At 42.8% G+C, this 20,386-nt stretch overlaps 2 protein-coding genes across 5 annotated transcripts in view; one reads left to right on the forward strand and one right to left on the reverse strand.

Annotated features, from left to right (window-relative positions):
* CDIPT (CDP-diacylglycerol--inositol 3-phosphatidyltransferase) overlaps positions 1 to 19,198 on the forward strand; it is a 29,946-nt gene extending 10,748 nt beyond the window's left edge. Inside the window, exon 4 of the mRNA XM_058180800.1 lies at positions 13,672 to 19,198. Coding sequence (XP_058036783.1) covers positions 13,672 to 13,864 — 193 coding nt within the window. The 3' untranslated portion in view covers positions 13,865 to 19,198. The remainder of the gene's footprint in view (positions 1 to 13,671) is intronic.
* PRRT2 (proline rich transmembrane protein 2) lies at positions 735 to 20,304 on the reverse strand. Of its 4 annotated transcripts, none has more exons than XM_058180797.1 (4): positions 19,285 to 20,304; positions 11,099 to 11,704; positions 9,665 to 9,797; positions 735 to 8,236 (listed from the first exon to the last, which is right to left on the reverse strand). In XM_058180797.1, exons 2-4 carry the CDS (start codon positions 11,684 to 11,686, stop codon positions 8,226 to 8,228), a joined length of 732 nt encoding a protein of 243 aa, XP_058036780.1. In that variant the 5' UTR covers positions 11,687 to 11,704; positions 19,285 to 20,304; the 3' UTR covers positions 735 to 8,225. The 4 variants fall into 4 exon arrangements, with proteins under 4 accessions (XP_058036780.1, XP_058036779.1, XP_058036781.1 ...); XM_058180796.1 differs by lacking the exon at positions 19,285 to 20,304 and adding an exon at positions 19,069 to 19,179; XM_058180798.1 differs by having other exon boundaries at positions 753 to 8,236; positions 11,099 to 11,699.
* Positions 20,305 to 20,386: the final 82 nt, after the last annotated feature.

The raw sequence follows: 20,386 nt of genomic DNA on the forward strand, positions 1-20,386 counted from the left end.
AAGAGAGATAGATACCTAAGGCTTAGGCATAGCTTAATCATGGTGGCTGTATTGAAGGAAGTAAACATGAAGGCTATCATGCAAAACACTTGACTGAGCCAAATTAGAATGCCATTACCATGCAGTTTCTTTTGCTTAAAATGCAAGGAGTACCCCTGAAATTGAAATGGTTATTTTTGGTCCTCCCTTGTAATGTTATCCCAAAGGTGCTTTTTCAAGAGACAACTGGACTTTCTGTTTTTTCTTTGAAGACGTTTCTCTTCAGAAGAAGAAGCTTCTGGGATAAGAAGCAAAACATCTTCAAAAGAAAAAAACAGAAAGTCCAGTTGCCTCTTGAAAAAGCACCTTTGGGGCAACCATGACCTGGGCAACTGAGAATCTCCATAGACATTCCTTGTAATGTTTTCACTTTGTCTCCTCCAAAGATGGGCTGATGTTGATAACTCTTCTAAGCCCCCCACAGTGGTGTTGCTGCACGTTTCAAACCCGAGTGTCTATATATTGTATATAGATTTTAAAGTGTAAAACTTTTGTCCAATAAAAAAACCTCTTTCTTACTCAACAGAATAGAGGTTATGGTAATAAAGTCTGTATACCTGACCATCTGATTGAGTGTCTTAATTTGGTAGTCTCTGATTATTTACGGAAGGATCTGGATGAATACCCAAGATAAACATGGCAAATATTCCTAGCCAGTATTTAACGGCCTTCTGGAGACTGAGAAGATTGACCACCTGGTCAAGGAGGAAGAATAAATGTGTTCAGTATAGGAGAAGCCAACATTCGTAAATCAGAGGAGCCATAAAATAGGCTGATGTTTGCAGATTAAGCCTCTTTGTCAACAAGACCTAAGGGAGGAAGTAGAATGAAGATAAAAGAGGTAGTCTGTTATTCTGCCAAGACCCAAATCTTGCCAAGACACCTTTTCCGTTCCCAAGAGGCTGCAGAAATTAAATTCAAATGGTTACATGCCGTTTTGTTTTCCTATCATGAAAGGGCATAAAAGGACTGCATTTGAAGAGATAAAGGCCTTCCTAGCTCAGTTGCTAACTTTTATATAGAATATTTAGAACACTTTTAAGCACTGATCAGCAATTTTTTTTTCCTGTCATGTCACAGATGCCCCAAAATATAAAAGAAATGACTAAAAATCTCTTGAAATTTTGATCATCTTAGTTTTTCAACACGGTAATCATTCGAGGATCTGTGAACATTAAAGCTCACACCGATACACAGAAAACCTGCTCAAACCTGCATTAAAGATTAATTCCTCTCTTATAGGATAATGTTCTGTATAGGCACTTACTGGGATGGACCTAAAGATCCATTAAAGCATACCCAATAATCTAAGATGGGTGTCAAACTCTATTTCATTGAGGCCACATCAGGGTTTTGTTTGACCTCTAGAGGTCTGGGAAGGGTGTGGCCAGCTCAATGTCACTCGTGTCGGGTGCCTGTGGTGGCCTGACCACAATGAACCACCACAGTGAGTGCCACCACAGTGAAGAAGGGCTCCCAAACTCGGTTTTTGCCTGCCACAGCCTCCTGCATCCCTGTGCCAGCAAAAAAGGGCTCCCAAGCTCTTTTTTCGCTTGCGATGGCCTCCTGAGACCCTCTGCCAGCGAAAATGGGCTCCTGAGCTCCATTTTTGCTGGCAGAGGCACTGTGGGCCAGTCCTTTGCTGTTTCCAAAGCAGCCCCATGGGCCAGATCTAAGCACCCTTGATCTAAGATGTGTATACAAACACAATGCAGTCATGCCTAATGGTAACTAGGGTTGGGCAATGTGATAATTGGTCAACAGACCTGCCAGATAGCTCCCTTAAGATCCATCAACTCCTTGCCTTGCTCAACTTTTTAGAATACTCTTTTAATAAATAAATAAATAAATAGGAAGCTATTTAAGTTATTTTTTTAAAAAATAGGAAGTTGGATACTGCAAAAGACCAAGTTAATATATTTATTTGCAGTTCTGCCATTGAAATTTCAGCGATGTGCTTAATTTATCCTCTGCTAAATTATTGGTTTGTGACTACTGTGTCCATCATTTTGTAATGTGGCTGGTGCTGTTTCCAATTTCCAAAATTCTATACCAGACTTCCATTTTTTTGTCCCATATATTGTTTTATGTTCTGTGTTTGTTTGCATTGAGAGATTGGCTCGTGAGGACAATGTTTTCTGAATCTCTGGCTGCATCTGTTAGTTGCATTATAATTGCTGAGGGCTGCATGTTTCTCCTGGGGTCTTATTTAAAGTTTCTGCTCCAGTAATTCCAGCCATCCATCTGAAAATATCTGGGTGATGTAGAAGCCAAAATTGTCAGTACCCGAGGCTATGTAATTACTGGCTATGACTCATAGAAACAGAACAATGTGAGAAATAAACACACCTGCTTTAACAAGAATTTTCATTCTTTTTCATTTTCATTGTGGATTTTAAAAGGCTGTGAATTTACACAGGCTGGTGACATCACGTCTTGGACATCCCCCAATTTTCTCAGAAGAATCACTTGACACCACTTCATGCATCTGAGTTTATTTACTCGATTCATGCATTGATACAAAAAAGTCTGTAGCAGTTTATAATTTGATCATGTCCAGTCTCCCACCCACCCACTACCTTTATACAAAGTGGTACTAAGATTTATAATATTTTGTGAGCCCACCCAACCCGCAAAAGGAACAGAATTCTGAATCTAACCAAGAGAGTTGATTGACCCCAGATTCAAGACCAATTTATCCCTTCCCTGTTTTGATTGGAATCCTTTTAATTGACAAGAACAAATCATGTCAAAAAGAACAAACGGGACATGTAAGGAAATAAACAGCATCATCTTTTACAAAATTATAATTAAACCTATTTATAATCAGGTTTTAGCTCATAACTATATTTGATGAGCAGCTTAGAGCTCAGCTTTTTCTAACTTGATGACATCCAAATGTGTTGGGCATTCAATTCTTAAGTCTCTTGTCTTGAGTTGATGAGATGAGTAGTTGAGCACCTCTATGGAGATACCAGTTTGGGAAGACTAGGTTTAAATAACAAACTGGGCTGTGTTTTAGAATAATGACATGATTTGATTCTCATAGACAGGAACTCATTATCCACATATACCCAGGAAGAGAGAGGACGAAATGGATAAGGTATTCTGCTTTGGCCCCTCAACTTTGCACCATCAGAAGCACAATGAATACTCCACAAAGCAGGAAATTAATTTACATCTTACACTTTGGTGGGGAGTGGGGAGGAAGGAATAAAAAATGAAGTCTCCCCTGTTCTTTCCCCATAAAAAAACACCTAATTTTCCTCCCCAAATAGTATATTAAAGCAAAGTTTTATCGGTTAGCATCCAAAACGTTGCCCACCCCAATATGAAAACATCTATCAAGCAGCATGTCAAAGATATAGGTTATGTGATTTTCATTCAATAACTTATATGTGTAAACAAAACCCCTGACAAACTAGCCTTTCCTTCAGTCTAGGTTCTATTTTTGTACCATCTTTTCCCACAGTACTCTTAATAGAATAAACAGAGTTGGAAGGGACCTTGGAGGTCTTCTAGTCCAACCCTCTGCTCAAGCATCTCTTTCTTTACCTCTTATCCCAAATTCTACTTGTAACACACTTCAGTAATACACGTTTTCTCTCTACCAAGACTGTCCTTGTAGCTGTTTAAATGGATACGATCAAGGACCACTTTTCTTTTAACAGAGAGATGGGAGGACAGGTAGTTAACAATCAAAGTCGCCCTTGTTTCAAAGTTGCTTTTTTCAAGAGGCAATTGGGCATTCTGGTTTTTCTTTGGAGACGTTTCACTCAGGGGTGATATTGACTTACCTTCGCTAACCGGTTTGCAAATGTGAGCATGCGTGCTTGCTTCACTCGCGACACCTCTGCACATGCGCAGGACCTTCTGCACATTTGCAGAGTATCAAAAACAGGACATGATGATGTCCAGGCGGGTGGACGGAGCCTCCCACAACTGCCGCTACTGGTTCGCCCAAACAGATAGAACCAGCTGAATACCACCATTGGTTTCGCTTCTTATCCAAGATGTTTCTACAGCTCTGACTGGATGGTGGTGAATGGGAAATCCAGTCAGAGCTGAAGAAGCTTCTGGATGAGAAGCGAAACATCTTCAAAGAAAAACCAGAAAGTCCAGTTGCCTCTTGAAAAAAAGCACCTTTGGGACAATCATGACCTGGATGAATGACAATCTTCATAGACAAAGTTGTCCTTCAAATAGTGTTTTGGCCTCATATCTCTGGATTTAAGATTAAGATGTAAGTCAACTAGCAAGTCATTTTGAGTAAGACATCTAGGATCTGGGGACTGACTTTCGGTTCCAAATGAGGAATTGGTTATTTCATTCCCCTTCTTGGCAACCAGAAGTTGAAATAACCTCTTTAGTTGACAGGATTTGGCTCATCAAAGCCCAGTTTACTGACAGTTGTTGGTTCTCAGATTCTTCCATTGTGGCTGGTCTATTCTGAGCTCGAATCTGTCCTATTTCTATGAAATTTAGATCCATGACTGTGTGAAATCTAAATTTCTTGAATACATCCGGTCCTTTCCCTACCCATCATCACTACTGGTACCCACAGCTCCATCCCTATCAGATAAACCTGTTTCCATTCTGAGTGACTCCGAATCACCAACCAACCCCATTAATTGCCAGTTCCCCAAATCGATCCATGTTTGAATGCTATGATCTTATCTTAAATCTCAGTCCCTAACACAGAATTCTGGGAGTTGAAGTCCACATGTCTTAAAGTTGTCAGGCTTGAGAAATTCACTGCTCTAACATCTCTCTCTCTCTCTCTTCCTTTCCAAGTTCCTGATTTCCCTCCCTGCCCCAAATATAAGCATATAAAAACATGCAGACAGAATACTTGCATTTCAACATCAAAATACAACAACCCAGGGCCCCACCCTGCCAGCCATCCTCTTCTGCCTCCTAGAGATTAACGGTCCCCAAGGCTGCGGAGAAGACTCCTTCTACCAAAACTGACCTTCCAGCTGCATCATGCATCCATCGAGAAATGGGCCATTTTGGTTTTACTTGTTTTAATTGGGCAGGATGGTTGGCACAGGGCCAGAGGCTCATACATCGTGCAGGTGGGATTAATAGTGGAAGGAGTTTCAGAACCTCCTACCCCTTAAATAATGCCCCATGCTCTCTCCCAAGTATAAATTGTAAAGGAGGCTGCCATGAGGCTGCCGGTATCCCCACCCAACCCAACCCATCCCCTTTGTGTAACAGTCTGCAGGAAAACCAAAGCCAAAAAAGAAAAAGAAGTAAAGAAATAAAAGTCACATTGTGCTGGGTGTAAATTTAGTGTCTGCTACACACAACTTCTTTGCTGGTGTCCTTGCCTCTCCCTGTTCTCCCCCCTGACATCCCCATCCCGCCCCCAAGCAGGTTCTGATCAACCACATACTTGGTTGTCTATCTAAGCCTTTTCAAGATGTCTTTCTTTCTGGCTTGCATGGAGCATATGGCCGCTCAAGAATACATTTCTCAGCGAAGCATCTTCATTCAACCCTTCTCTCCCTGTGCAGCTGCGTCATATCTGGTGAGTACACTGGGCAGATGTGCCTCCCTCTCTGACTTGGTGTGATCTTTTCACTATCCAAAGAGGGGTCTGTATCATCCCAGCGTCCTTTCCTAATCCGGGGATAGAGGTGTTCCCCTGTCCTGGTTTTTGAATTGAATCTCATGCAAGTTTTCATCTGTCCTGGGTTTTTTCCTTCTCCCTCCTCCTTAGAGAATGTCTTGTTTCTTTGTTAGTAACTAGATGGTATTACCCCATTTCTTCTTGATTTGACTCTTACACTGTGGATAATGTTGACTAGGATCTATACACTCCCAATAACAGGGGTGCTCTGTTTTGTTTTTAATAGCACAGTTCTGACTGCAGATTAGAATTAGAAGCTTCCTTTGTCCAACAAAGAACTAATAATGTAATATATACAGGGTGGAAGCATATATTCCTCTCTATTACATTGTTATTCCTGCAGATACCTATTCACACTCATGCTTCACTGCATGGTTCTCACACACCTTCCTGCTTCAGTTCTGATCCTCACAACACTGAGGGTTTTCATTCTCTGTAGTTAGGGTGGAGAGATATGGCACAGTTACTCCTCTGTTGTGTGTGAGGGAGAGTGTGTGCATACTCTCTCTGCCTTTTCTGCCTTTGGAAGCACCTGAGCAAAGAAATTCACAATCTCTTTTCTGATCCAAAGGAGAAGATTGAACAGGAAGACATGTTGAACTTCAGTTTCCTTAATGGGACTCCTCCAGATATTTTTGACCACAACTCCCATAATGCCCAAACAGTGTGGAGATGGCCTCTGGGTGGGAATTGTGGTAAGTCTGGACTTAGATATATGAAAGGTATCCTGTTAGCAACCCTCACAGTGAAGACTTAACATTTATAATACAATTGCCTTTTGATGGCAAATGCTTCACAAGAGTTTAAAAGGTTAACAGTCACTGTGCACTGTAAACTATGCTGGAAACCAAACCATGAATGCTGTGCAGCTTATCCTGTCCTCTTTAAGTTACTCTTCCTTCCTCAAGTACAAGGGGATACTTAAATCTGTCTTTGCACATAAAGATATATTTTATCATTTGTTTCAGGTAGCATAATATCTTGGAATTGTCTTTCCCCACAATTTCTTGGCATGTTCCCCAACTCATCCTACGGCCACCCTGAATTCCTGCCACGTTCATGCCCCAGCTGTCTCTCATGTTTGCTAAATACTTTGGGTTTTTCTAAATAGTGTTTCGCCAAAATTCATCAGTTCCCACAGCCTGTCACTGAGTCAAATACGTCGATCCACCAATCAAAAGATGCTGCACACATTCATGCTTTGCAATCCTGTTTTTCTGCCTGCTGATGGTTCTTTAAAAAGGGAAAATATGTTGGTCTTTGTTTCATGCTTTCAACTTTAGAATGGGATGTTGGCTAACACATACACCCCTTTCCTTATTTCTATTACAACCTTTCTTTCATTCATTCCAACATTCTCATTTTAAGCATTGCAATCTCACTTTCTTCTTTAGGATTCCGAAAACAGGTATTTCATGTCCTCCTAGTAGCTCTGTTGCCTTTCTTCCAACTTCTTTTCCTGTCATTTCATTCTGGTTTGTTGGATCTGTAACATTTTCCTCCGTAGAGCTCATTCTCCAATCACCTCCTTCTTTTGCATGTAGCCTCTGTAGGGTTCCCCCTCCCTTTTTTTTTTTTCATCTTCACAACCGTTTCCAACCATACATTTCTTACCTTCTTGTGATTCAAGCTGTTGAATTTAATTCATTCCTTCAGCTAATTTCACCCACTCCATTGTCATTTCTTTTCCAGTTGATTGGCGGGGTGGTATGTTTGGTTATACAAGCCTTTCTGGATGTCTTATTGGTGTGTAACCACACCTATTTGAGTTATACTCCACCTAGATACCACACCTTTGGAGTCATGGTAAGTTGCTCTAAGTCATTCCATCATTGCCAGTTTCTAAACCAATTCATGGCTCTCAGTCCACTTCTTCTCAGCCCTGTCCATTGTCTTTTGTAAACACCACAGGGGAGAGATCACATTTTCCTCTTTTCCTAGGCTGGTTCTTTTCCTTTGTTCCCAGCAAAAATGTGTAAACATGCTCCCCCACTGTCTTCATAGGGTTGTGGGGGGGGGGAGGGGAAGAGCTTTTCTCCAGTAGAGAACATTGTAAACATGGAAGATTGAAAGAGTTTTATTTGCTGTTGAAATTTGGCAGTAGATGGAAGATGGGCAGACAGGTCACCGGTCGAAGAGATGGCTGGATGGATGAAAAGAAAATGAGAGAGAAAGAGGGAGACTGTGGGAGAGAATATGGGAATCCTGCTCCTCCTTTTTCCTTCTTTCTCCATCGGATGGAAAGGGGCGGTTGGTTCCAGTTTCTTTGGGGGAACTGAACTCCCTACAGTGAGAGTGGAAATGTTTAACCACAACGCAAGCTGTTTCTTCGGTTTTCTTTCATTTGTATTCCTTTGTCTTCTCTTCCTCCCTCCCTCTCTCTCTTTCTTTCTATCGTTTCCATCCTTGTGCTCTTTCTTTGTATGGTTCTGGGATGCAGGGGGGCAGATGAGATGAAAAAGGATAGGTGCACTGTAGTCATACTGGTCCCCTGCTCCAAAGATGGAAATTTTGGGGCTAGGGGTGCAGTGGCAGCCAAAAGCTACCTTCACTGAAACACTGGGAAGGAGAAAGGTTTGAGGGAAAGGGAACAAGGGCAAAGGAATCGAGGAGGGGAAAACAAACACAGGAAAAGAGAGCAAAATAAGGGATTTGTTTACTATTTGTTAGGAAACACGAGGGATTAATATCTCAGATGTGCTCAATTCAACCTCCCTACCCCTGGCATTCATTGGAACCCGAAGCATGCAGGAACAGACCATTAGGAAAAGCAAGGGGGAGATTCATGACCTTACATCAAGGGAAGGTGTGAGATACAGGGGTGTGCAAGGGTCAAAAAAGTCAAAATGGCAGTTGTGACCATGTGATCTAAATCCCACCCTCTTTTTACATACATTGAACAGGTGATATATAAAGAAAGATTTGGTTTACTGCAGGGATGTCAAACTCACGTCATCACATCGTCACGTGATGTATTGTGACTTTTCCCCCCTTCGCTAAACTGGGGGTGGGGGTGGCCAGCATGTGTCGCATACGGCTCATGGGTTGGGAGTTTGACACCCCTGATCTAGTGGTTAAGGCACCAGGTTAGAAAGCAAGAAACGGTGAGTTCTAGTCCTCCTTTAGCCATGAAAGCTGGATGGGTGACTTGAGGCCGATCACTCTCTCTTAGCCCAGCCCACCTCACAAGGTTGTTGTTGTAGGGAAATTAGGAGGAAGGAGGAATATTATATGTGTCTACCATCTTAAGTTACATATAAAAGTAATAAAGGCGGGAAATAAATAAATAGACTGGGTGTGGCTTTGATGCCCTGATTGCAGTTTTAACTTTTTTACTATCACCAGTGGTAAAGATAAAGGCTAGGCTTTTATCTATAATAATTAATATTGATAATTATATCTTATCTGGTTACCTCAAAATCTGATAGTGCTCTGGTTGGCTTATAGCCCCCCTCAAAAAAAACCCTGACCCCAGTTTTGGAGCAGCTGCAGGTTTTAATAAGAATGCTGATTTCCATGAAACAGACTTTGTAGATCTTTTGGGTCATACTTATGTAACTTCTTGCCACAATAAAACTCTTTAATGTATTAAGATGATGATGATTATTATAGCAGTTTATTTCTCTTGGGGCAACATTAGCAGCCATTAATGGTTGCAGCACAATCAACACAAACAACACTCATCTCGCTTTGTCCTCCCCAGTGGGGTCTACTCTACAAAGAATCCACATAGACTCCATTTTAAGAAAGGGAAGTCTTTATTCTGAAATCATCTTCTGAAGTAATCCAAAACAGTGTTCCTCAACCAAGAAGGGCGAACTTCAATTCCCAGGATTCCCAAGCCAGCACGCTGGCTGGAGAATTCTGGAAGTTGAAGTCCAGACATCTTAAGATTGTTGAGATTGGGAATCACTGGTCTAGAATCTAAACATCACGACTCCCTAGACTGAAATCCTCCCATCAAGCGGTGCTTTCCTGGCTACTTACCTCCAAAATTGATGGCACAAGAGGCCACAATGATGAGCAAGCCCCCGACCAGGGCTACGACACTCAGCAGCTTTGCTACCCGCCCCAAGCGCCGAGCCCCATCGATGTCTCCCTGCTGGAAGCTGTTACGGGACTGAAGAGGGAGCAAAAAGAAAAAGGATGTTAAAAGTGATTCTAAATTCTTAAGAGCTCACCTGAGTAAAAAGTCTGTAGATATTCTCGGTCATCCAGGTCATGGTTGTCCCTAAGGTGCTTCTTCAGGAGGCAACTGGACTTCCTTCCATTCCCCACTATCCTGTCAGAGATGAAGAAGCTTCTTGGATGAGAAGCGAAATGTCTTCAAAAGAAAAAAACAAGAAAAGTCCAGTTGCCTGGGACAACCATGACCTGGATGACTGAGAATATCTACAGATTTTTAGCTATACTATTTGGGATGAACACCCTTTGAATGGTGTGGGAGTAGAAATGGGTTTCCAGAGGAAAAATTGCAGTCTATAGGAACATTCCTCAGGTGACCCTCAGATAAACCTTCAAGTGCTTCAGTGACCCTCTAAATTAAAGGATGCAAATGACCAGCTGTCTGCAAGGAATATAAATCCTTCCATTCCCCACTATCCTGTCAGAGCTGAAGAAGCTTTCTCCACTGGCATGAGAGGCCAAAAATTGGAAATAGAAGAGAATATGGGTAGTCCTGGACTTACAACCACAATTGGGACCAGAATTGTTAACTGTTATAAAGCAAGGCGGTTGTTAAGTGACTTGAGCCCGATTTTAGGACCTATTTTGCCACGCTTGTTAAGCAAAACACTGCAGTGGTTAAGTCGATTATGCAGTTGTTAAGGGAATCTAGCTTTCCCCATCGACTTCACTTGTTGGAAAGGCAGCTAGGAAGGTCATAAATGGCAAGGTCACATGACCCCGGGGAACCCCAGTGGTTGAAAATACATGCTGATTGCCAAGTCCCTGAATTTTGATCACATGATCATGGGAATGCTGTGACAGTCATAAATGTGACGATCAGTTGTAAGTAACTTTGTCCAATGCTTTTGTAACTGCGAATGATCACTAAACAAATGGTTGTAAATTGAGGACTACCTGTATCTATGGAGCAGGATTGAACTGTGGAATCCTTACTGTTCTCTGAGCTCGGTTCTTTGATTGAAGATGTTTTCCTACCCAACTAGGTATATCATCAGTGTGAGGGAGAGTGGAGTCTGCATCCTGTTTATATGCTTGTCCTGCCTGTTCCATTCCTGCAGACTAAGTGTACTGTTCTTCTTTTTTCTTGTGTGGATAAAGTATGGGTGCAGCAGTAGGTAGGTTGGGTGGAAAGGGTAAATGGAAAGCAGCATTTAACCATGTCAGGGAAAGTATTTTACAAGATCCGCATACTCGGTGGCTCTTTTAATTGTCCAACCCTGCTTTGGCACTTACCATGACAGAGTACACGAAGGCCACAATGTTGATCGGCCAGATGGGGCAAAAACAGGACAGAGCAGCAATGAATATGTAGTCTCTGGGTTTCGCCCCAGCCTCCCCAGCTGCCGATCCGGTTGCTGAGGCCTGCCGACTCAGACTGGCCCGCGGAGATGCTGCTGTGCCCGCAAGATGCACCTGAGAGCCGGACAAACTTCCCCTCACAACTGCCCGCGGGCCTCCATTGACGCTGTTCTGGGGCTTCAGGTCATTCAGCGATGCCGACTTGGACCGTGCCGGGGGGCTGCCAGGAGGGCCTGGGGTGGTTCCTAATTCCTCAGCTGAGCCGGCCCTCATCCCCAAAGGATCCCCATTCAGTTGTGGTCCCCCCACAGTCTCCTCTTCAATGGTGACGGTCACCAGCATGGATGACGGAGGGGCCTCTGGTGCTGGGGGGCTACGAGATGGGGATTCCAGCTGTGGTTGCTGTTCCTGCTTTGGCTCTGGCTCAGCTTTTGGCTCCAGCTCTTGCTGTTGCTTCTCTCCTTCATCCTGCTTTGCCTCTGGCTCTGGAGGAGCCTCGTTCTTCTCAACATCGTCTGACATGACAGGCAAGGATCTGGGCTGGGGAGAATTAGAGGTGGCTTGAATTCAGTAACATTGAACAAGGTGATACCTTGGATTGCATCAGCCCCAGAGCCTGCTCTCTACCTCTGAATTGCCATGAGGAAAAGAGGAAATAATAGAGACGCTGTTCCCATGTCATTCAACCCGAGGCTCCGAAAGGAGACCTTTTGAACTCCTAAAGTGACACTTTGGAGATAAGAAGTTGGACATGGAAATGATCATTAGCTGAGAAATATTTGCAGACCTCCCACAATGGGCGAATGGCTGCAAAAGTTGATGGAATTAGCAGAGATGGCTAAATCAAGTGCTTTGGTTAAAGACAAGAACATAATGAATTTTGTTTCTATTTGGAAACTCTGTACGAGATGGGGTGAGTGCATGTGTAAAAATCAAGCTAGGGTGGGGGTGCAGATGGAGCTGCACCACGTGCTCTGCACCTGCTAACCTCAGAAACACCGCAGACAGACCTCCCCCACGGCCAGACACCTGTTGCGCCACTGCCCGACTTCGACTCGCAGCCGTGGAATATTGCACCAGTGCCACCGCTCATGGCAGGAGGCCATATGCCATATGGTGCAGGTGCCACCACTCATGCACGCAATGATACCATGCATCCTGCCTCAAGTGGCAGCACCAGCACAATGAGCTGTGCAGGCTCCTTTTGCAAGTGGTGGTACTGGCACGATGAGCCATATGACATCTGTCCGTGAATGGTTGAAAGCGGCCGCAGAAGAAATTGGATAGCAGCATGACAGCTATCGGGGTGTGGGAGGCCTGGCTGCAGTGGTCCTAAGGTAAGTGGGTAAGACATCCTCCAAAAATATGACCTTGTGCTTATTTTAGGTCCCAAAATAAAATAAGACCAGGTCTTATTTTTGTGGAAACAGAATAGCTAAAAATAAATAATCTATGGAAGTGAGTTGCTACTGTTTTTCTCCCAGATAGGTGTTATTTTTTTAACAAACTCATCTGCTTTGCAGTGTAGCACCATGGCTCAGTGGTTAAGATGTTGACATTGTTGGCTGGAAGGCAAACAGCCTCGTTTGAGACCCGGGCGCTGCACAACAAGATGAGTTCCCGTCTTCACCTAATTCCTGCCCACCTAGCAGTTTGAAAGCATATAAATGCGAATAGATAAATAGGCATCACTTCAGCAGGGAGAAAACAGTGCTCCATGACATCTTGCTGGCTCCAGAAATGTCTTCAGACAGCCTTGAAACAGAGCTGAGTGCCATCGCCTTTAGTCAGCAGTGATTAGCAGAATAAAATCCGCAGGGACTTCTTTCCTTTCCATCTGCTTTGCAGCCCTGGGATTTCTTAATGATCCCCCATTCAAATATTAACCAAGTTGTGTTTGCTTGTGGGGATCAGCAGGACTTCAAAATATCTAAACGCCAAAATTTGGATGAGTTCAAAATTAATGTTTGAATACAAGCAAACATAAAGCCCTCCGTCCTTACACTATGTTTAGGCATATGCAAAATAAAGGAAAACTGTTAAGAAATAATATACAAAGATTTTTTTAAAATATATATTATTTTAATTTTTAAAAACTTACATCATTCCTCCTCATCTCTGACATCCTGATATTTGGGCTTATAACTTGTACCATTGTCAGCCAACATGAGCTTTGGCAAGACCAAGTTGGGGAAGAAACTATTGTAATAATTAATGGTTCACAGGAACTGTTGCGGTTGCACTGCCACTCACCAAGGATCAATAGTCAGACAATACACACACACACCCCTACATTTTCATTTTGGAATGCAGACTTAACGTCAAGTTTATAGCAGGAGATGTTTGGTTTATAGCACCAAACTGATTCTTAACTGATTTTTTTCTTACATAAACTTTATACCCTCTTGCACTGAGAGTGTAAAAGATTTGTGGTCACTCATGGAGAGGAGGGAGCCCAAACTGTGTTAAATTCTCAATGCCTTCCATTCCTACTACTTCCTTTCCAGGTTCAAGACTTTTGCATTCCCCTTTCTGTGGAGACATAAAACTGGGAAGAGGGAGCTGATGTGGACCTTCCCGTCAGGTTTGATGGCCAGGGATTCATCTTCAGATCCAGTTCCCTGCTCAGTGGCTATTCCTGATACATATTTAAAAACAAGTCTGAGGCATTCACAAGTGCCCTTCTTGGGTTTGTGTTAAAGATGCAATTTGTTTCTTAAATTGGCTTTCATTACCACTCGCCTTGCTTGGTGTGAACAAGCTTGGCTGATGCTCATCTGCCGTCATTCCTGTATCAGTGTTTTCCAGATTCAAGGGCTGTAATGCACTTTTTATGGAGCTGCTGCTAAAGGCAGTTCAGGAACTTCATCTAGGGTAGAGCATGGCAGGCTAATGGAAACCATTTAATGGTCTCGCCCATCATCCATTTGAGAAGTCTGAATAAATTGCTGATTAGTTTCTCAGCTCAGTTCGATACTGGATCTTCCCTCTTAACTCCATAATCGCTGCAGTTCAAATGGTCTGTGGAAAAAAAATCCTTCTGCAAGAAAATAATTTCCCCTCCCACCCCGGCCTGTCTCTTCAGATCCCACAAAGCGGCTTGATTCAGTTCCAGTAGAAATAAATATTTTTTCATTGGAAGATCAGATTTACAAGAAACTCTTTAGATGGTGCAACTAGATTTTCTCCCAAATACCTTTTCAAAAGTGAGTTAAGACTTTGTACAAAAGGTACTAATTATGGCGTCTTTATTTTTGTTAGCCCTATTCTTGACACATGATTGGCAATTTTCTATCTTTATACCTACCTGTTATTTCATTATTGGCATATACATTTTGTTTTTAAAATAGTAAAACTATCTGAAGCTTTATAAACACTTTTAGGCAACTCCTATTAAGTAAAGAAATATAAACAAGATGTAATTGATGGGATACTTCTTACAAGAACAGTCAGACATCAAGCTTAAAGCACCAAAATCAATTCTTATCTTACATAAAATAGTAAGACTAGGAGCTATGAGTCATATGTGGAAGGTCAACAGTACATACCATTTCCCCCAAAATAAGACATCCCCTGATAATAAGCCCAATCAGGCTTTTGAGCACATGGCAATAAGGCCAAGCACTTATTTCAGGGTTCAAAAAAATATAATATAGGGTCTTATTTTCAGGGAAACACTGTATTATTAATTGCTCATAAATTGTGTCTTTATTCAGTAATTCAAGATAATACACACCCCGACTCTAAGCATATTCAGTCTAAGGGATAAATGAGACATCAGTTCATCTTTCAGTGCAAATTTACTTTCAAATCAGAATGTGAAGAAAAACTTAGTTGTTTGTAAAAACAATTGCCATTGTACAGTTTTAAAGATTATGCCAAAATGTATAAATAAAAGGAAAGAGTTCATAAAATGATACTGAAGAAAATGATGTAATAGAAAATTATATTGTGCAAGAAAAGGAATCCTTAAAAAAGTATGCCTAAGGCAAAATTGTGTTCAAAAAAGTGCACATTAGAAAAAAAAAATTGTATGCCTCTTCAGGTTTTTTGTCTAAGTTCAAAGTGGTGTAGAAATGGGACACAAATAAAGAATTGAAAATGAGAAGCAAACAGGAATAAAAATTGTTGGATTTAGCCATCCTTGCCAAATCTACTTAGCTCGAGTACTGTATGGTTATTGCCTTGTGAATCTACTGTAGAACATACTAATTCAGATGAGATGAACTCACTTAGTCAAATGACCAACAATGCAAAACATCTGGAATCTGGTACAATTTTACTAAAAATTGTATCAAGGTGTGTAAGCTTCATCCAAAACTTAGAATTTTTTTGAAATCCCACCTTTACTATTTTTTCTTATAAATAACTCAAGGTGGTGAACATATCTAATACTCCTTCCTCCTCCTATTTTCTCCACAACAACAACCCTATGAGATGGGTAGGGATGAAAAAGAGTGACTGGCCCAAAATCACCCAGCTGGCTTTCATGCCTAAAATGAGACTAGAACTCTCAGTCTCTGGTGATTGGCTCAAAGTCATCCAGTCAGCTTTTGCACATAAGGCAGGGGTAGAGCTCACTATCATCCAACTTCTTGCCAGGTGCCTTAACCACTAGAGCAGGGGTGTTAAACTCACGGCCCACGGGCCAGGTGTGTCATGCGCTGGCCATGCCCATCCTCGTTTTAGCGAAAGGGGGGGAAGTCGCAATACATCATGTGACAACAACATGATGCCCATGAGTTTGACACCCCTGCACTAGAGCAAACAGGATCTTTTATTATTTATTTATTTAGCCTTTTAATATGTTTGTAAATCGAAAAGGGTACTACCAGATTCCAAATTTTTTGCCACCGCAACTCTTCCTTCAAGATCCATTATAGGCAGTGTAGCAAAGATCGTCGCAGATAATCAGGAATTATAAAAGGCAGTTTACATCTAATCAAGACAGAGAGACCATATACTATGTTACAGAGCCATGGCTCAGCAAGAGATGGGCAGCACAAAATCAGACATTGATCCAATATGGAATACATGAACTGCAAGTTAACAATGAATTCTGGAATAGGCAGAAAGATGAGGTTGTTTCAGACTGCCATTCATGCCATCCTCAAATCATCATAAACTCAGAATCTAGTTTGTATACCAGAATGAGCTAGGTTTGGTTAACCATGGCATATTACATTGCGCTAAATCATAAATAGTATCTTGCAAATAACAATTGCTCTTTAACAAAATATATTCTACAAAATAAAACATTCTTTGGGTTAATGCAGTATGTGTATTAAGTGATGTTTAAGCTAATGTGAGATAGTTTCTAACAAATCCTGTTCAATCCTTCCTGATGCCAAAAAAATTCCATCCGGAAATTCTGAATGCTGCAGCCTGAACACATCTAGAGGATGCCAAGATTGGGAAAGGACTGTATACCCATCTACCTATCCTACAGAAGTCAATCAGGCTTATTTCTGAATTCAACATTAGAAAAATAATCTTGTCAATGAGCATGTGCTCCTATACTTACAATGTGGTATTTTATGCTTTACCTCTGTATGCATATATACACGCCCTTTTATAAACAGGCTAAAAAAAATAACCAGTATTGCTACAACAAGTAATTATATAGCGTACGTCTCCAGATGGCACACTCTAGCTATTTTCTGACATACCATATAATTAACATACAATCACCAACTTCCAATGCTGGCACATGAATGCCATAACTGATTCTCTGATGGACACAATTTTTCCTTAGAGAAAACCTTCAAACGGGGAAATTCCCTGTGCATAAAAAGGCATACCGACATACTGATCATCTTATTAGCAGTGTCGCCAGCACACACAAAACAACTAAGCCATTATTTATTTTGTATTAATTAGTTGGCACATATTAGTGGCACATGGCCCAGTAGTACAATTGTCTCTTTTCATTACTTACACACATTCATATAAAAGAAATACCTGACCTGTCCCTCTAAACTTTTTGACTGCTCATCAAATGGCAAAAGGGTAACCCCAAGGAAAAAACCCTTGCCAATGCCTCTGTCTTTGTCTGACAAGGCTAACTGGGGAATTCTGGGAGTTGAAATCCACATATCTTAAAAGTTGCTGAGGTTGAGAAGCACTACAGGATAAAAGGCATGCCCAGCCCAAGATCTTGGTATTTTCAACCATCTTTTCTCCTTTAATCAGATGCAGTTCTATATATTTTGAATCCATCTGTTTTATTCTCTGAGGCAACCATAACTCAAGCTTGCAGAGATTCCTAACAATAAAGCTACATTGTTTCATAGAAAGGCTTAAAAGTGAATGACATTTCAGCAAGTCTCTCTTGCACAAGGAATAGAAAATGTTTGAGTATTAAGTTATGCAAGTTTTCTAAAACCAGATTAATTTTTATCATCTGGGATGAAGAACAGGCCCCACAGTCATTTAGCACAGAAAAAGCACAATTCTACTTTGGAACAATTTCTCCTTATTAGAAAAAAAAACAAACACCTGATGACAAAGTGGGACTTGTGATCCTCAATATCCTTTCCCCCTTCCCATTCTCTCTTTTGGCTGGGTTGGTTGCGGTTGGTGTGAGTCCAACCTGTGTACATGCTTTCCATCCTAAGCAGATGCCTGTTTCTCTACTCCTCCAGTGACTGGAAGCCTTCTTGTCTAAAGAAGATTGGATGGCTTGTATTGATTTCCTTCCCTTTATGGATATATTCCCAATAACCACATCGGTTTTCTCTTTCTTCTGTCCTGATTTCTGTCTTTTCTCCCAAACAGTCCCATAACCATTGTCTAGGCATTGTACATATCTCAGATTGCTCAACATCATCCAGGCACCCAAATCTCTTGAACCGGCTATTTCCCTTCTCCCCCACACTCCCCGTCTGCTCTGGAGAGTGAACTCACTTCCACAAACCCTTTGCTTTCACGCCTTTCTTCCCCGTCATTCAACCCCCTCCCAGATCTGGCTTCTACCATGGACAGCTCCTTAGGAGCCTCTCTTACTTGCCACCGCCACCGCCGCCCCGCCACCGCTCCCTTTCTCTCCTTTCTGATTTACCTCGTGGCTATTCGCTCTCTCCACCACGTTGATCCCTCGCGCCTTACTCCGGTCTACAGGCCATTCGCTATCCTCCCCACTTTGCTGCCTTCAGAAAAGCCCTGATGTCACCCTTCCCCTCTCTGTTCTACACATGCGACTAAGTGTGCGTAGCATCCTTGCCTTACTCGGCGTCTCAGCCTTCGCTTTCTCCCTTTTCAAGGTAGGGTAAGGGTACGTTATCTGGAAGACCCCTAACTTGGTCAAAAGCCTTCATTACCGAGCGCTCCCTCCATCTGTTTCCAACTTCCTCGCACACCCTCTTCCCGCATCCCTAGTTCACACCCATCTTGGAGCAAAAAGAGCCAACCCTGTTCTCCCCCCCACCCCAGCCATTTCGCCGGGCGGCGCGCGCGCACACACGCACACACACACAGCCGAATCGACTCTCGTCGCCGATGTCTCCTCGCCTCCACCAACCCGCCACTTTCCTGTTTCAGCTCCTTCCTCCCACGCACTCTCCCCCACCCCGCCCTTATACCTGCTGCTCAGTCTTCCTGGTCTCCAGAGGGAACCTCAGCCAAGGATGGGATCCACGCCCACCCAGCATTCCTGACTGCCCCCCGCCCTCATTTCGCATCCCGAAACATTCCTACAATCTGATGCTCCCAAGGACGCCCCTCCACCTACCACCGAGCGCCGCACTCCTCTCGCCCACACCCAGCTCACTTCGGTCTTCTTTGGTCTCCCCCGCCCGCTTGCCGCAGCAACCACCGACCTTCTGTTATAAGGAGAGATGAGAGGTTTGGGGCGGGGCGAGGGGCAGAGAAAGACTGGACCCAAGCAAGGTCTCCCGTTCTCCTACCTGTGCTTCTGGCTATGTCCCGTTAGCAGGTGTTGAGGTGGGGTGGACAGAGAGCTGGAAGGATGGATCCCCCCCCTTACTCACACATCACACCCCTCCTTCTTGCTGCTGTAACCCTCCTTTCTCCCCTTTTATGAACAAGAGGCTACTGTAGATGGGGAAAAAATGCAGCCTCCGCCCCCCTTCCCTCCCCCCCCACTCCTCTTACTTGCTCACTCGGCAGCTTTGTCTGCAAGGACGCCCCTTCCCCTCCCTTTGCACTGGTGCGCGTCAAATGGTCTCATCGACCCTGCTTCTCCAATGCAAGCTGTGGGGGGAGTAGTTGTGGTTTGAGTTTTATGAAGAATCAGCTGATCTGGCAGGGGCAAGAGATTAGCAGAGATGGTGCTGTTGCTGGAAAGTCCCATATATTCCCGGATATTTTTCCCATCTGTGTTTCCTTGCCAAAAACTTCACATTGACAAGCTACAAGTGCAGAGTATGGAAGAACTAGAGTCCCAGAACAATTGACACAATTTCCTCTGAGACTGCCCAGTGCAAATCAAAACCTGACCAAATTAGAAAGAACTGAAAGTCCCACCAAGGGTGCCAAACTGAGATATCAGCCTAAGAAAGATGGGAGAAAACTGGCAAATTATGTTTTGGATCCAAATGAGCTCAGCAAGCTGATGCGGGAGTTTGATGCAGAAAATGTTTTCGGGGAATCCTGCTTCCTCAGGAGAAAATTATATAAAATCTCTTGGTTCCAGTTTTTCATCAATTATTTATAAGCTGCCCAGGCTGCTGCAGGAGGGAGGACGAAAAGAGCCCACAAATTAACTCTAACCACAGCGGAGCTCCAGTGCAGCATTTAATGGCTTGCCAGAGCACAGCAACTGCATCACACTATGATTTTTGGCTCCAAAACATTCAGAATTGCTCTTTCTCCTATGAAGAAGGCTATACCCACTAAGCCATGACCCAGAAAGCAGTCCCATGAGTAATTGGAAAAAACAAGGAAGTGGTTTAGGAACTCAGAATGGAAATATGCAACCTGATGTTTGATCCATTACACATTTTAAATAGATATGAAAGGTCCCCAAATAATAGAATGATAAAAGGAGATGCAAGAGGAGCCAGAAACTGGGATACTTCCCCCCCCACAAGTGATACTGAAATAATCTGACAATAAATAGACACAAGTGAGGATTTTTCCCTTCAATTGTTTTACTAAAATCTTTTGCTGCTGAGACACAGATCCAGAAAGGGTTCACAGAAGAGGAAAGGAGGGGGAGGGGGAGGGTCTTATGAGAGAAGGAACAGGGAGAGTGGATATAGA

This window comes from Ahaetulla prasina, chromosome 4 (assembly GCF_028640845.1).
Source record: "Ahaetulla prasina isolate Xishuangbanna chromosome 4, ASM2864084v1, whole genome shotgun sequence".
NCBI lineage: Eukaryota > Metazoa > Chordata > Lepidosauria > Squamata > Colubridae > Ahaetulla > Ahaetulla prasina.

Coding starts and splice junctions, on each gene's coding strand:
- PRRT2 (XM_058180798.1), bottom strand. CDS start 19,475: ATGGGACTTTCCAGCAACAGCACCATCTCTGCTAATCTCTTGCCCCTG. Junction 11,700..19,284: donor CTTGCAGACAAAGCTGCCGA/GTGAGCAAGTAA, acceptor TCCCCAGCCCAG/ATCCTTGCCTGTCATGTCAG. Junction 9,798..11,098: donor CCTTCGTGTACTCTGTCATG/GTAAGTGCCAAA, acceptor CTCCCTCTTCAG/TCCCGTAACAGCTTCCAGCA.